Source organism: Odontomachus brunneus, unplaced genomic scaffold, assembly GCF_010583005.1.
Source record: "Odontomachus brunneus isolate Ranch 3 - 2012 unplaced genomic scaffold, Obru_v1 Obru_scaffold_038, whole genome shotgun sequence".
Lineage (NCBI taxonomy): Eukaryota > Metazoa > Arthropoda > Insecta > Hymenoptera > Formicidae > Odontomachus > Odontomachus brunneus.
Genome location: NW_022639488.1, coordinates 1,708,475 through 1,724,093, shown reverse-complemented (window position 1 = coordinate 1,724,093; position 15,619 = coordinate 1,708,475). Strand labels below are relative to the sequence as shown.

Genomic DNA, 15,619 nt, shown 5'->3' with positions numbered 1-15,619 from the left:
ATATATATATATATATATATATATATATATATATATATATATATATTGTAAGGGTGACAGAATTATAGAAGAGTGATCTACAAAAAGAACTAGGTGAAAAACAACATTGGTTATTCAGATATAACAAAATAAAATCTGATATTTTGATACTTTTTTAAATTAATGTTGCAAACGGTATGAAGTTTATTTATGCCATAAAACATCAATTATTATAATAAAAAAAATTAAAAAGTACATTTTACAAAAGTACGAGAGGGTTTCGCCTTCCGTTCCTCTGAAAATATAACTTAACCCTACTTTAAAGCATTGTTGGTAATTGAAACATATGTGCATGAATGTACATCTATTAATAACTAACATAACTCTCATTCAATAAAGGATATTTTCGACAGTAAAAATATGATTTAGAGAAAAAAATAAGGAAAAATAATAAATTACATATCAAAAGCTATGTTAACGAATTAGACAAGAAATAGACAAAACTAATTGCTGACACAATATGCGTGAAACTCCTTTAAATAATATAAACCAAAACTTTTCTAATATATTGAAAGATATCAAACAAGTACGATGTACACAAACCTCATTGTTCCTAAAGCAGTTTATAATACTTAAGAAAAAGCATTAAAATAATCAAACTTGAATTTGTTACATCAAAAGCAATATTGTCCTTATCATCCTTTTGATGTTACATCAAAAGCAATATTTAATTCTTTTTGCAATTTATTTCTCTATCAACCTTACAATATATATCAATTTAAATAAATTCGGTGAGGCGAATAACCTTTTATGCATATTTACTAATATCTAATATACAAAGAAAAAAATGTTTGGTAATAATTTAAATGGCAATAATAAAAAATGTTTGGTGTAACTTATTAAAATAACATAGAGAAATAATTACTATAAATTATGGTCGACAAAACTATTTTTTTTTATTAAATTCTACTATAATATTAGTAATAATAATCTTATATATATGTTACTACTATTTTCATGTTAGAACAACCAAAAAATATGGTTGGGGAAAAATAACTATAATTTTAGTTAAACTTTTTTCTCTCAGTGTACGTCACGTTTTTTTTCAGTGACACTTTTATAGTTCTACCTAAATCGCAGAAATGAAAGATTGTGCCAAACCGTTATATCGCTATGTCATACAAATTATTTCCAATTCAATAACGAGATCTATTTTACAAATTTTGTTTCACGTATGCCGAGCAATGTAGAAAAAAACGAACGTCCTGCCAATAGCGTCACTGCGACATTCAGTCCTCGTAATTGCGACCGACATAGTATTGCTAAGGAAATTAGTTATTAAAAATGCAAGGGAAGTTAGGCGACTCAATAAGTTATACACATAATTGTGCAGTCATTAGTTTATATTCGCAGTGTGACCTATCTAGTATAAGATATACGTATATATCTCGAAGGAAGGTATAATATTCAGGAAGCAACCGCCTGTTTTCATTCTCGGCAGCGTCCACACGCTGTCCCCCGCATTAATCTATTTCGTTACTTCATTAACCAATGAAAGCGGTCGAAATCATCGTGTGTTGTGTATGCATGTGTATGTGTGCGTGCGTGTGCGTGTGCGTGCATGATGTATATGAAAATAAATTATAATCGGGGCTCGATCGTATATAACCAAGGTCCTGTAAATATATTTATTGCCACTAATGTGTTTATCTATATTAAATAAAAATATAATCTTTTAACTAAATAGCCGTATTTATCGCCTCACTCTTGCTCGAGTGTTTCTCTTTCCCTTGCCTTTGATGCTTTGCCATCTGATGCTGGCGTTACAATTCACCTCTGACTCTCAGTGCCGTTCATGCGCGCTTAAATTAAGGCCGCTGCATTCTAAGTGCAGTACGAGTTTTTCCTTTTTACACGTGTATACACGTACGGATATCACTTAAGGTCTACAACGATCTTAAATATTTTATTTTACTTGGCAACTTTCGTAGAAGTGTAGAACTGTTCGGACGAGCAAATGAACGAAACGTCAATTCGTTTTTTTTCGTCAGGTCATTTTCTTGTCCATTGACGTCGCTTATATTTGGTCTATTCTTTTTAGCTGAACTGCCTGAACTGTGTGATGCGATAAGTTAGAGTGAAACAAAATATATCACGCTGACTTATTGCACCAGTTCAGACAGTTTAGCTAAAAAGAACAGATCTATTGATGTTTCTTCTGATCGTCTCTCAAAGAGGAGAGGAACGTTTTCTCACCCTCAATGGATGAGAGAAACCTTAGGTGGGATCTCTCTGTACGAATATTCCCGATATGTTCACTTACGTATATCGTGTAAAAAAAAAGGAAGTAGAATAAAGAAGAGAAACTCAATTGTAAAACGGATCACGTTTGCGGCAATAAGAAAGGGTTTCGTCAAATGCTTTCGTCAAGAATGTTCCGCAGGGATCGCATATCCTTGTGCTAGATTCATATATCATATACCACGGTTTGAAACAGTCCGTTTATACACGTGGAATGTAAATGGGGTGGGGTGGGGGAAGAGGAGGAATAAAGTAAACCACGGAAGCCCTCTTCCACACACACGTCGCGCACAAATCCCGCGGATTGCGGAAGCTCGAGAAGACGCAGAGGAACGGATGCGATAGGAATGAAACGTTTATTTCCATCGTGTCAGTTCTTCCACAGTATATAACTGTTAACATATTTTATACACATCTTGCCATATCCGAGATAAATATTACTTTTAGCCTCCTTAGAGCAAATCGTTGAAACGTAACGACCTCTGCATACATAAAAAGAACGCCGTAGAACCGAACGATTTCAGTACCCTAAAGACTCGTAGCACGATAATAGTAGCTGTTTAATTATCTAAATAAAAGAAGAGAGAGAAACGCTTATGTAGACCTCGAAGGCGACGCCTCACGATCCCGCCGCGGTCCGTTGGATGGACGACGGGATTCCGAGAGGCACACACCGACGTCCGTCTCCGGAAGACAATTTGCACACACGTGTGCCAAAGCGATCGTGTGATCCTTGTATCATTTGTACGACGAGACGTATCCTTACGAGTATACTGCTAGATGTAATAATTATGATTACCTTCGATATTATTCTCTTAGGTTGCTTCCTCTCTACGATACCCACGATTTTTATTTTATCATTATTAAAACTAAGGCGCCAAATCACCGCGAGAACACGACCTATTTGCCGACGATAAATCACTCTCGAGTGAGTTTTCGTGCTGCCGCGGGTTTGACCCGACTCGCGAGTGTTCTCGAGAAACGCTCGTTTATACTCAACATTGTGTCGACGTGCCTATTCTGTAATTCCTGTAATTCTGCAACGCGCTTTTCAATGCAACGCTTTCAAAGCCCTCGTTCTCGGAGCGACACGTTTCAGCCCAGTAAGCATCAATATAACCAGCGTTGTGTCGTAGATCTCGAGATTACGTCTACGTGAATTATTTGACTATTGCCTGATGTATACATGGTCTTTTTTCATGTAGATAATGTAAACGATGTAGAATATTGTGAGTTATATTAAAATGTACATAAAAAGAGTAATTAATCTCTTGAGTGGTATGCCTGGAAAAGTTTCGCGGTAAAATATTAAATTCCTTTTGATTTACTTAAACTATTATATTTTTTTAACTTATAGCAAATACAAATTAGATATATTTTGTATTCCGTTTCTCAAAACAAATGAAAGAAGATGGCAATAAAGAGAAAAGAAATCTAGATATGCTTATTTAAACAAAGAATTCGCGCAATTCGGGGAATTACGCAGTTATTTAAATCACTGAAGATATTAAATTATGAGACAGTTACGTTTTGTAACTGTTTTTTGACAGTTACTGTATCTCTTGTATCAATTATACATGTAATGTTTAAAAATTGCATGAAAATTTTTATTTCATTATATGATAGGTTAGTAGATTTAACTCTGAAAGTAAACATATAATCGGACAATTCTGTGAACTCTAACTTGTTTAGAAAATAACGTTTATAAATTTACACCAGGATTCCAAAAATTAAAAGAAGATAAGCTTTCCTTCATTAATTTTGAAGCAAGTCATACATTCTTTAACGACATTCATAAGTTACTCATTCTCTACATAGATGAAATTTCTTTCTCTCTCTCTCTCTCTCTCTCTCTCTCTCTCATATATACATTGAAGAAAGTAATATTTAAGACATACAAAGATATTTATTCGCGGTAGGTACCAAAAAAAAGTAACATATTTATTAATATAAAATACTTTTTAAAGGAGAAAATATAAATTTTTTTAAAAACTTACTTTTTCATATGAAAACAATTATTTATTTTATTTAAAGAAAAGAATTTAGAGATTTAAATAAATATGTTAGTAGAGAATATATAAATATTTTTTATTCTTCATTTTTCCTCTCAGTGTAGTTTACCCGTTTATTGTTTACCCATAGAGTATCATAATTGACGATAAACGCGATAATTGCAACTGTCACAGTAATATTACGCCACAATTATAATTTCCCACTCAACAATGTAAGTGCAATATAACAAATGACGTATGTAACAGTTAAGTGGAAAATTATAACATTATAATTATAAACGCTAAGTGGAAAATTATAACATTTGTGCAATGTTACTATTAGTTGATATTTACTGGGTGAAATAGTTGGCAGATTTCCAAGAAAAGAAGAAATTTTATAGCAACAGGAAAAGGAAGAAGAAAATCGCATAAATCAACATCACCAATCCAGACTGATTAAAATTGGGGCGAACAAATTCGTTGATAGACTAAAATTTCTTTTTTTCTTTCGAAGCGCCGCTCTACGCGTTGCAAGAGTTATAGAATAGCGTATGAGTGAAAATCGTACTAACACGTGCCGAGAGACGCATTCCTCAGCGACTGCGATTCGCGAGAGCGCAATGCGGTTGCGACACTTGGAGAACCCGACAAATTTACCTCATTTCTCCTACCGTCTCCTCTCACCTCAGCATGCGAGACAGTTATCTCTCCTTTTCCCTCTCTCTCTCTCTCTCTCTCTCTCTCTTGACATATAATCGCCCTCTTCCGCACTTACGATACTTTGTACAGCGTATTATTGCACATTGTCTCTTCCCCGACACGTCTGGCGCGTCTCGTCACGGGCGCTCAGATGGTGGTCAGCCTCGCTCGACCGATGGGTCTGCGGCGACCTGTGAGACGCTCGTCGCCTGCTCCTGCTGCAGCTCCTCGGGGTGCGTGGGCTGCGCCGTGCAGCGCACGCGAAGCAGGCCGTAAGGCAGCCAGCCGTTGTCCGCGTGTACATCGCCGGTGTTGTTCTTCCTGCTGCCGGCGGCGGTCTCCCGTTGCGCCTGCAGCCGGTGCAGCATCGCGCCGGCCACGAGGGCGGACACGACCGCCGAGAGCGCGACCACGATGAAGAGCGCGCTGAAGCCCGGCATCGGCAGGCAGATCCCGTAGACCACCTCCTCACGTATCCTACCTTGGAAGACCGTCACCGCCTCGGTGTGCGTGTCCGGGCTGAACGCCAGGTCCGCCTCGGAGATGACCTCGTAGATGCCGCTGACGCCGACGTCGGCGCTGCGGACTTTCCTGTCCGACACTACCATGGAGCGTTTTCTCCGGGCGGTCGCGGGCAGCGGCATCGCCGGCATCGCGCCGTTGTCCTCCTCCTCCAGGTTACGTGGCCCGTGAGGGAATTGATCCTGGTCGCTTTCGTATCTGGTGACTCGCGGGGGTTCCTGGAAGAGGAGCGTCGGTGTACCCCGGCTCGACCGGTAGCGACCACGCGATGTTTTTATACTTACCATAAACGGCTTCGATATGTCGACGTTATCGGAGTGAAGCTCGTGTTGGTGCGGCTCGACTGAGATCGGCGGTAGCCGGTCGCTCGTCTGTGCCTGCGCCTTCGGGATCGACTTCTCCACGTCCAAGAAGTGGCCGCCGATCGACGTCATCTCGTCGCCGTTTTGGATCACATCGTCGTATAGAGAGCCATCGGTCTGGTCCGCATTATTCACCGCGTCCTCGTGATCTTTGTCCGCGCTGCTGTTGTCGTCGTGAGAAACGATGGAGGGAGTGGAGCTTTGTTGTATATATTGCGGCTGCACTTGGTCCTTCCTCTCTTGAATGTAATGGGCTACGGAGCCGCTCAATTGACAGTGGTCCAGGCAACCGTGCCGGCATATCTCCACCTTTTCGCGAGAATAGTTTGAGGTTCGTTAGATGATAGTCCGTCGTAAGGAAAAAGAATTCAGTTCATGAGATCGGGTTTATTTGATCAAGAGGTATGTCGGTCATATGCTTTGCTTATGGATTTATTGTGAAAGGGAAAGTGGAAAAGAAATCGCAAAAATGTTCCTCTTACGTACTTTTTCCTAGGTTTCATTATAAAATAGGAACAATATTACAGTTAAAAAATAGGAAAAACTGATTTAGAAGCAGCTAAGTACGTTTTCAAGCGTCTTGAAATTTGGTATTAATATTCTCCATTGTGAGTGAATAAATTTGAGGTATGTGTTATAAATTAGAACGAATTTTCCTGCAAGTATATGATACACTAACGACGGTGGAACGACGATGGAATCAAACAAAGATGACTCAAACCCGGAAACCAAATCTAATATGCATGGACACCGCGAAAGCCTAAAAAATCAAATATATGATACATTATTTCGAGTGATGAAAGTAATTTTCGTTTATAAAATGATTGGAATTGAACATACGGACGGACGAGATAAAATTGATCATTACTTAAGAGCCGCCAGGCCTATAGAGATCTCTTGTAGAAACCTAGTAATTAATCAGGATACATATTTTATACGTTGTCTTCTTATCCCGGGCCGTAAGTCACTCTCTTAAAGTGAATCAGTGAAACATTATTGAAAGCAGTAAATATACACTGATTTACAGCTATAAGTACAGCACTGAAACTGCTTAATGCTATACTAACTGATATCAGTGACTATTCACTGATTCACTTTAAGAGAACAGGGCAAGATGGACGAGCATGTTCGCATTTCGGCTAATGTAGAATAAAATATACGGTTTGTTGGGTCGCTGCGGCCATAAACACACAGAAGAAGGTTGTCTCTATCATGTTTGTCCAGTCAATTACAAAAATTTGTTGTCTGAAAAATTGTAATTTCGAAATTCTGAAAAATGTAATATCTTGTCCTGGTATATTCTAATTGAATTTTTTGTTGTTTTGAAACCTGTTGAAAACTGAATTGTTGAAACAAGGTTTCTATATAGGAGGTTTGTACTCAATCAATTTTCCTCAGCTATCTCAAGTTTTAACACAGATCGTCCGAACGTCGATTGTTCAGACGAATATTTCCGCATATCGTTCCTCATCATTGAGTTTTTCATCTGACTCTCTTTCGATTACAACCATAGAAGGAGGAGGGCATAACTAGGTGGCGGCGGGACGCCGTGCGTTCGAGATCTGCGTATCTTTTTCGTTCCAGAAAGAGAAAAATATCGAGAGCGCGGTCTTGCTAGGCCGGGACTCGAACCCAGGTCTTTCGCTTGCCGACTGATCTAAACCACTGAGCTACCTGACGTTCCACGCTCACGACACTCTCCTCTTCCTAGATAACGCTCAGAGATGCCGTTCGGAAAATTGCGATTTTTCTTCTGACTGAGGCAGCATTCTTCGCAACGCTAAGCAAAAGTTTTCTATCAAAGTCCGAGACATATGTACAGAATGACCTGAAATATAACTTTATCTGGAAGTTCTCTGAGCAATTTAAAGACAATTCCTCTTCACCGAAAATGTCGAGAAAAGTCATTATTTATGACGACTTTTCAATTTTTAACATATCTTTATAATCAAGGTCTAAAATAAACTTCTTTAAAGTAAAGGCCACTTGTAATTGATCAAAGAAGATAATTTTATTACCCATTTGGTTGTTCAAAGTTTAGTTTACGAAAGGCCCTTTTCTTCAATTACTTGTATCTCCGAAATTGTTGACGTTTCAATGTTTTCGCTGAGAAAAAATTAACTCCAAATTGATCAGAGAAATTTTCGGTAAAATTAAAGTTGCGAGGAGAAATTCTGTAAATATAAGGAAAGGGGGAGGGAAAGAATATTTTTAATATTAAAAATATTTGCGGGATAAAAAAGGTTGGTTCAGTAGGTAGGTGGTTATAGTACTAAATGTGCGTTAAAGCGATAATGTTGGAAATAAAGCTTGGCGTGTACGTTATTCTGTCGAGAACAATTATATCCTTCTACTATTAAACTGTCACGTCCAATATCTAACGACAGTTTTTACCAGCCTACTTTTCTCACTACTTATTTACTTTTAGAGCTTTTACGAAATTCTTGTTTGAGAATTTTCTTGTGAAAGCAAACGAAATTAGGCTGAACTTCCGAAAAGGTCTTATCTCTGATTTTTATGAAATTTAGTAAAAATGTTTCAAATGATCCCAAATCTACGTACACAGAAGAACTTTTGTCAGAAACAAGATTTAAGTCATATATTGATTGTTAAAGGTATTGTATTAAGGTTAGTCCCGTTCTGTCTTATAAAATATTCCGGTTCTTCCATCATTTTTGTACTTTATAATACATTATTATATAATTATTTTTTTTATATATTTATGAAAAGTTTAGTTCCTCTAATTTCAATAGTGTTTATCTTTTTTTGACCTCCACAATTATATTAAATATAGATATAACTTTCCTAAACACGATTTATATAAATATAACTTGTATTTACATAAATATATACTTATTTTGAGACTACATCTGATGTGATAATTTATGATAATATTATAGATAATTACGCATATATTAAAGCCAACATATACCTTGCGTAGGGATCTTTGCTAATCTTTACAATGTCTACATTTTTAGTATAAGGTAGACTCATTAATTTAATAAGGTAAAAGATTTTAGCATTAATTGGATGAGATTTAAATTAATAAGAAAACCACAAATAAAGAAATATGGAATCTATTTATGATCTTTAATTGATAATAACTTTTTTATGATTGAAACAATTGGTGAGTAAAATATAACATTGGAACAGAGATTCGTTGGTAATTAGTTCGGGGGGTTGGGGGAGCGAAGCCCCCTGAGGAGAGTTTGGGCGCAGGCGGGGAGGGGGTGAGGAAGAAGAGGCGAAGCCCTCACAACAACCAATATTCTAACAAATGCATTGCAATCATTATATACATTATTTAGCTCTAATCTTAACTCATACGTTTTCAAAACTTTTTTTGTTGATAACTTTTTAATAAACAATGAATCACGGTTGAGACTTTTTGCTTGTTATTCAGGGTTATGTTCTTGACAACATGTATCAAAATAAAGCCAATCGGAACTGCTTCACTTTTATCAATTACAAAACAGTTAATCTTAAATACGATACTTTTAACGATCAATATATGACTTAAATCCCTTTTCCGACAAAAATCCTTCTGTGTACGTACTTTTGGAACAATTTGGAACATTTTGATCAAGTTTCATAAAAGTCGAATATAAGACCCTTTTGGATGAGCATTTACTTATACTGCGTGAATTCTTTAATTCCGAATCGTTGAGTGAATATTTTCACTCGAAATTGAAGATTAAGTCTGATGTAGCGTTATGGAAAAAAAATTCATTTTAATCAACTGAAACGTTTACTCGTACGGATTAAAGTTTATTTCTATACAAGCTTCAGTTAAACATCTTATTTTTATTGTGATTTTGAGTGGAAGTATTTTTTTATTATCACTTTGAATATGAATTTTTACTTGTTTTTTGGAAGTTTATCCCAAAATTATTGATTATCATCAGGAGGCCACGTGGTACGTTACCTTGCACTTGATATGAACGCTGAGCGCGTCTGGAAATTTGAAGGCGTGGAAGAAGGCGTAGGTGATGATTGTCGCGCGGTCGTCCGAGCCACGCGCTTTTAAGAACCGGCTGATCATCTTCGGTCTCAGCACGCAGCCGAATTCGTCGCTGAGCTGTATTGTGTGACCGCCGCCGTCCGAAGCTACGCACGACTTGACCCGCATGTCGAACTCACCTGCGCACGGTTTAACAACAGACAGTTACATTAGCGCCCGTTCCCGATCGGTCGGAAAGCCTCGTGTAAAAGCCTCGTGAGCTGTGTCGCTCGTTACCTCGGTAATCGTTTATGGCGACGACCAGAGTGAGAGTAGAGCCGAGCGGCACGATTCCAGACACCGGTGGAGCCCACGGGCCTTTCCCGTGCTGAATTTCCATCCAGCAGTCCACGTTGTCGCCTGCGACACAGTGATGGAAGCTATTTCTCTAAATTTTCCTAAGTGTGTGTGTATGTGTGTGAAATTCCACTCGAAAACGAGAGTGATAGCTGAGTCATCTGAATTTGGATGAGCATTTACTTATACTGCGTGAATTCTTTAATTCCGAATCGTTGAGTGAATATTTTCACTCGAAATTGAAGATTAAGTCTGATGTAGCGTTATGGAAAAAAAAATTCATTTTAATCGATTGAAACGTTTACTCGTACGGATTAAAGTTTATTTCTATACAAGCTTCAGTTAAACATCTTATTTTTATTGTGATTTTAAGTGGAAGTATTTCTTTATTATCACTTTGAATATGAATTTTTACTTGTTTTGAGTGAGATTTTATTCCAAGGCATTTAGAGAATATATTCTCGAAATTTTTTTAAATAAACCGCCACTCAAAAATTAAAGTGATAACCGAGTCAAATGACTCGAATTCAAATGACTTTTCACTTATGCAGAGTGAATTTTTTAATTTCAGATGGTTGAGTAAATATTTTCACTCGAAATGGAAGATTGATGTAATGTTATGGGGAAAAATTTGTTTTAATCGAGTGAAATGTTTACTCGGATGGGTTAAAAATTTATTTCTATACAAGCTTTAATTAAACATGTTATTTTTATTTTCAAGTGGAAGTATTTTTTTACTACTCCTTTGAATGAATTCTCATTTGTTTTGTTGCACACACATTCCAAGACATTCCAAAAGAATATTCTCGAAATTTCTTCGAATAAAACACCGCTCAAAAATTAAAATGATAACCGAATCATTCGGGTGACTTTTCGCTTATACTGCGCGAATTTTTCAATTCTGGATCGTTGAGTGGATATTTTCACTTGAAATTGAAGAGTGAATCTGATATATTGCACTGTCATAGGTACAAACTCATTTTAATCAAATGAAATGTTTACTCATACAAATTAAAAATTCATTTTACAATAATTTTTTTTACATAATTTTTGAGTTAAATATTTTACTTTTATGATTTCAAGTAAAAGTATTTTTTTAACTATTACTTTGAATCAATTTTCATTTGTTTTGAATAAGATTTTATCCAAGGCATTTAGAGAATATTCTCTAAATTTTTTTGAGCCATTAAAGCATTTGAGCCGAAAAATAGAATGACAACTGAGTCACTCCAACTTTTCAATCTCGTAGGATTCCTATATAGAGTTCTAGATAAATAGAGAAGCGATGTTGAAGGAAACTATCTGATTGACTAATTAAATCACGTAATTTAGCGCTATATTGTTTCTTACTATACACAAATAAAGGTTAATGATACAATAGAATACACTCGCAATTGACGTTACAGAAGAATATTTACTGTAACTTAATGTAGTACGTTAAAGTTATAAGCAAGCAGCTATTAATTATGTGTGATGTATTTTTAACTAAATTGTTATTCTGACCTAACATGCTTTGACTTCTGTCTATCGCATATCTTCTTTTAATATAGCCAGAGATTAGATACTATTGGACTAGTCTATCGTATATGAAGAAACAAGATGGCGACTTTTCGATATAACACATCCATCGATTTTCAATGTCGCTTTTCTGTTTATCTAGGATTTTAGTGCAAAGTGAATTTTTCCATTCTAAATAATCGAATAAATATTTTCATTCAAAATTGAAGAACGTATCTAACGTATTTTACCGTCGTGGGAACAAATTCATCTTAATCGAGTGAAACATTTACTCTAAGCTTTGAGTTAAACATTCAACTTTTATGATTTCAAGTGAAATACGTCTTTTGACGTAATCACATTTGCTGGGAATCAAGGTAGCTGCAGGGAAAAAGCAAGAGCCTCAAAAAATCGCAATTTCGCTTATGGATATCCTTATGGCGGGCGAGAAAGCGACGTCAGGCGCGTTCCATTCAGTTCCATACGGTTCAATCTTGTTATCTCGGGGTAGCGTCTCGTGTCGTCGTGTACACGTCGCATCGTCGCACGAGGCATACGACGAGTACATATACACGTATACACGTTGCGTGCGCGCAAACTGAAATTAACCGACGTGACCGCGGTTCTGCCTGTGGTCAACCGCGAATGGTCGCGCGAGTTTTAGCATGTAGCTCGCGCGCGATCACTTCGACCGTATTAATTTCACCGTGAAGCGTTGGCGCGCGTTACCGCGTTACCGCGATAGGAAAAAAAAAAAAAAAATGTAAAAACACTGCGCGCGACCGCGATTGCCCGCGTTATTAGACCGCGACATTTCAGAAAAGTTCGAGGGCCTCGGGAACGCGTGCTCGTGACAGCACTTTGAGAGCTGTTTACAGCAACAGATGGCGATTGAAGGTGGCCTGTGTGTACGGATGTCACGCAGTAGTCTCGATAGTATCGCCGCGCGCGCTCGGGGAGTATCGCGCCGGCGATTTATCTCCATTAAGAGGTGGCGTTTGATGGGAGCATAATCGTAAGGCGCCCGTACCTCTGAAGTCCAGCTGTATCACGTCGAGGTCCGCGATAACCATCGGCGGTTTCGACGCGGTCTTCTCGTAATCGTTGAACCATTCGCATCGCAATCGCTTAGCCTCGTCCCAAACCTCGAGCAGGTCCTTGTCGTACTGCACGACCACCGTGTTCTCATAAAACTGCCCGTGCATATCCGGCTTCGTTCCGCATCTGAAGTGAAGTGAGAAGATGCGTCAAATAACAGGATATATATATTTTTTTTAAGGTAAATATTACTTTTTTTATAAAGATAAATATTCAAGTTTTGATGGTAGTCAGATGATTGAAAGTTGCAACACTTTCATGACGGATTTCGTAACGCATCTTGTGCCTGATAAGAGATATTTATTTGTTTATTTATTTATAAATTAATGCGATCCATATGTTTCTCAGGCAATACATTTTCCTATCGGACGCGAGATGCGTTGCAAAACTCACCGAGGGAAAATATTGCAACCTTTATGGAAAGTTTCTGACTTAAGTAGTCGAAAAAAGGAGGCTTTTACGAATTTTTTTTTCAAAAAAGTGAATAGATATCAATATAAGGTTTTGACCATATATATATTATTTATTATGTTTTAAGTATAAAAATATTATTTAAAAAGTAATTGAGATTTCATCTAGATTTTTTATGCTGCGTGCAATGTTGCTGAACGCCTTAAACTGGCGAGTAACGTAACAATTCGTGTAAAAGTTTGAAACAAATGAGATAAGAAAATTTAATACAATTTCTTTCTTAACTTTTTGTTCCAATTTGTTTGAGATTTTTACACGAGCTATAATATTTTCTGCCACAATTAGTCCAAGAAAATCTTAGACGGAATTTTAGTAAAAAGTTTTTTTATACTTAAAATTATAATAAATAGAATGGTCAAAATTTAAATATTGATGTTTTTATTCATTTCTTTAAAGAAAATTCAAAGTAATTTCCTATTTTTTGACTATCTATAATTTAGACTTTCCTCTTAATCATTGGTCTATACGTCATCCAAATGGCCTAACCGGCTTGTATAAAAATTTAAATTCGACTTACGGCTGAGTCAATATTTTTCGCAACGCTAACAATAGTGTTCAATTAAGGTTTTAGGATATAAAGAGAGAATGTTACTTAAAAATTATGTGATTGAGATATAGAATTATTTGGATATGGTGGTTAGTTTGTTAGTAGAGTTCTGCTCACTGTAGAAAGTCCAAAAGGTGTTTCTAGTTACGTTACGCTATTAAATTTCATTTTCTGTTAGTTAAAATTATCGCGTGTCCAATAATTAACGAATGACTCTTATTGGCCCATCTTTTTCTTTAGCTTTATATCAATAGAACCAATAAATGGTTATGTTCAATAGCAAAAGCAGTTTATAATACTTTGCGTTGCGCCGCCAGCAACTTTGAAACTGTTGTAAGATTTTCTGCTGAACGACACTAGCGGTTTACGCTTTTCCAACATATTTACTATTTAAGCGCTTGCTATTTATTCCGTATATTTTTAATACACTGAGCTGCTTAGTAAACATGTTAGAAAAGCGTAAACCGCTAGTGTAGTTCAACAGAAAATCAACAACAGTTGCAAAGCCGCTGGCAGCGTAATGTAAAGCGTTTATTAAGTTGCTTTTATGTTAAATGTAGTCAATATTTACGGTATCAGTTTGCTCTTTTTCTGATGAAGAGAACTAAAATGTTCATAGAAAAAATATAATAAATACATAATGTTGGAAAAAATCTAGCAAAAATGCGGCATCAATATAAAAGTTAAATCCAACATTTATCTACAGCGTGAAAAAAAGCCCGAAATATCAAAATATTTTGAGGCAGTATTTTTCATAAAGAATTTATAGTCCATTTTTGGCTCTTTTCGTGATTAATAATAAATCGCATATTGCTCGATAAGAGCGATAAGAGCAAAGAGGAATAATGAATCATTGAAAATCTGATATCCGTGAGGAATGATGTGGTTGGGGAATAATATTTCAAAATAGTTTATATTACCATCATTACTACGGGGAGGTGCTCTGAACGCCGAGCATAAAAAAATGTTATTTAGTACATTTTTCCATATTGTTCAAAAGAGTGTATTGCTGAACAGCGTCACGCAAAAATGATTATTTTTATTGGAATTCTTTTATATATAATTTCAACAGGATTCTTTTAAGGTCAAAAAGGACATAAGACATAAATATAGGGAATATTCTAACATCCCAAAAAAGAACTTTAATTGCAAGATGCTATTTTCTTCCATATTCTAAGCGACAACTTACTTATTATATTTTTTAGATAGTCGACGTAAAAGATGGGTCTATGGAACATTTTGATTCTCTAACGTATAATCTTTCATTTTAGCTAACTCCCTAAGTTTAATAGTCACGAGGAACCCAGAATCCGTATAAAAATAGGCAAGATTCACTTTTGAAAAAGAAATTTTTCCCACATTTTTTAGATTTAAATCTTATAAAATTACTATTCAATTAAGTTTAAAGGACTAAGTTGGAGTAATATTATTTAATAAAATCAGGATTTAATAAACACAGGATTATAGTTGGCGTGGTAGGTCGGCTACTAATTAACACTTTGCGTACATTGGAAGTTCGAAAACTCCTCTGCGTTATATTGTCGAACAATTTTGTCTTTCTGCTGTTTAAATTATCACATCTAATACCTTACGACAGAATCTCATTGGCTCATCTTAATTGATACGATATATTTTCTATTGATGTTGTACATTGTTTTACCTCGTATTAAACTGAAAGGCTGAGAGGATGAATGGTTTTGCGTTCAGTCGAAATTGCAAGCGCATAGCCTGTGGCTGCTAGACAGCGTAGCTTATCGAAATACAATGAGATGCCGGTGGAACAATCTCGCACCTTAATATCGTTAATTCCAGGGCCACGGGAATAGGGATAAACAAGCGAAAGCAAGGGAGAGAG

General features: G+C 36.4%; 1 protein-coding gene across 3 annotated transcripts in view; it reads right to left on the bottom strand.

Annotated features, from left to right (window-relative positions):
• Positions 1-1,653: 1,653 nt before the first annotated feature.
• Positions 1,654-15,619, bottom strand: part of LOC116843998 — a 186,596-nt gene continuing 172,630 nt past the window's right edge. For all 3 annotated transcript variants that reach the window (XM_032815032.1, XM_032815031.1, XM_032815030.1), the window contains 5 exons: positions 12,679-12,872; positions 10,092-10,214; positions 9,780-9,994; positions 5,777-6,163; positions 1,654-5,710 (listed from right to left, as the gene is read on the bottom strand). In XM_032815032.1, the coding sequence (XP_032670923.1) occupies positions 5,129-5,710; positions 5,777-6,163; positions 9,780-9,994; positions 10,092-10,214; positions 12,679-12,872 (1,501 nt within the window). In that variant the 3' untranslated portion in view covers positions 1,654-5,128. The remainder of the gene's footprint in view (positions 5,711-5,776; positions 6,164-9,779; positions 9,995-10,091; positions 10,215-12,678; positions 12,873-15,619) is intronic.